General features: G+C 35.5%; 1 protein-coding gene across 1 annotated transcript; it reads right to left on the reverse strand.

The window, feature by feature from the left end:
• Window positions 1–390: 390 nt before the first annotated feature.
• Window positions 391–1,275, reverse strand: LOC122111249 (vomeronasal type-1 receptor 4-like). Its single transcript, XM_042683968.1, has one exon. It carries the CDS (start codon window positions 1,273–1,275, stop codon window positions 391–393), a length of 885 nt encoding a protein of 294 aa, XP_042539902.1.
• Between the last annotated feature and the right edge of the window lie 472 nt (window positions 1,276–1,747).

Here is a 1,747-nt window from a genome sequence, read left to right on the forward strand (position 1 = left end):
TAACTCCTCTTTAAACACAATAATAGAAACAATAAAATTATTTTTGAAAACACAAAGTGTTTCACCACAATAATCATTCCCAGCTGTTTTGTCGATTACTAACGACAGACTGTTCATTGAGCAGTGTAATAGCACTAATCAGTGATTTCTATAGACAAATTTCTATTTGTTGCATTTTCATTTATTTGTTTAACATGCATTGAATTCACAAAAATTCTAGAAACCTGTGATGACATTCTATTGATTATGACCCCACTAACCTAATTTCTTTCAATAGAGGGCCAGATTCTATTTGCGTCCCACAAACCAAACAGATAAAACAGAAAACATGAAATCGTTGTAAGCGATAAAATCCATGATATGGAACTTACATAAAATGGATATTCTATGCTAACAATGAGCCAGATTTCCATCTCTGGAAATCAGTATAAAGGGACTGAGTATGGCATAACCAACTTTCAGAAATTCTTGAATGTTTTGCATCATGAAATTATTCTCTAAGAAAGAAGTTAAAAGTACAGAAAAAGCACATTCTGTCCAGTAAAAGAAAAGAAAACAAAGCATGAGAAGGAGAACACTGTAAGCAGCTTTCATCTCAGGAGAAATTTTGTAGAGAAAGTTGGAATTCTGCAGGTAGAGAACACGCTGGTGGTGCTTGTGGAGAACAAATACCATGTAACCACTGGCCACACCCATGATACCCTGAAACACAGCATCCCTCAAGACCATGAGGGTAAGAAAAATCCATTTCATTATCAAGTTGTCTGGTACAAAATAGCAATAGGTGTCACTTACACTAGGTTGGGATATGTTCATACTGCTGATATTTTTTATGTGGAATAGTAAGTACAAGCATATCAAGGAATTGAGAATCCAAAAGAACAGCAATAGGAGAAGGATATGCCATGTAGATTGAAGCTTTAGCTTCCTCCAAACAGAGTCTCTGGGGCTGATGGTGATGGCCTGGACCAGGGTGAGGAGACTGCTGGTGCAGATGGAAAGTCCTCGAGTCACTCTCTCTAGGTAAACAGATATCACACAACCTATATCCTCTAAGAAGTTCTCCATGGCAAAGGCTGCTACTGTTGTTGGTATCACTTTCGAAAGAAGCATTATGATGTTAGTAAAAGCCAAGTGGATGAATACAAAATGTACAGATTTCTTCTTGGAACCTTTAAACATGTGCATATAATTCAAAAGAATAAAGTTGTTCCCTACAATGCCAAGCCCAGATGTAGAAAGGAAGATGGTTGCCTTGAAAAAACTCAAAGACATAACGTACTTTATAGGCAGAGAATCTTGGACCCAGCCAACACCACATTTAAGAAACTGTTAACAATGACAATAGGCATCTGCAAAAAAAATCACATATTTTGCAGTGTAAACACAGTCATGTTCTATGAAGTGGTTTATCTTTTGTCCAAAGCACTCTATTTTGTTCTACATGACAGTGTGTAGAAATGTTTCACTATAGTCTGACATGCCTTCTTGAAAAATATGTTTACAAATCTAAACTTTTCTATGTATGATTGAGTTTATAATAGCAAAAACCTATCTACTTCATTGAAGCCAGCACATTTAACATATCCAAATCAGAGTGACAGATTGAATTTCCAAGTCCTTAACTAGACCTTAACTATGTTTTTTTTAAAAAAAAAAAAAAAACATTCTACCTAGCGTATTCCCCTCAAAATTTTTAGACACCTTGATTCATGATACTCCCCCAAAGTTCTGTAATTCTATTCTT

Source organism: Dipodomys spectabilis, unplaced genomic scaffold (genome assembly GCF_019054845.1).
Source record: "Dipodomys spectabilis isolate Male_0828 unplaced genomic scaffold, ASM1905484v1 ptg000085l, whole genome shotgun sequence".
Lineage (NCBI taxonomy): Eukaryota > Metazoa > Chordata > Mammalia > Rodentia > Heteromyidae > Dipodomys > Dipodomys spectabilis.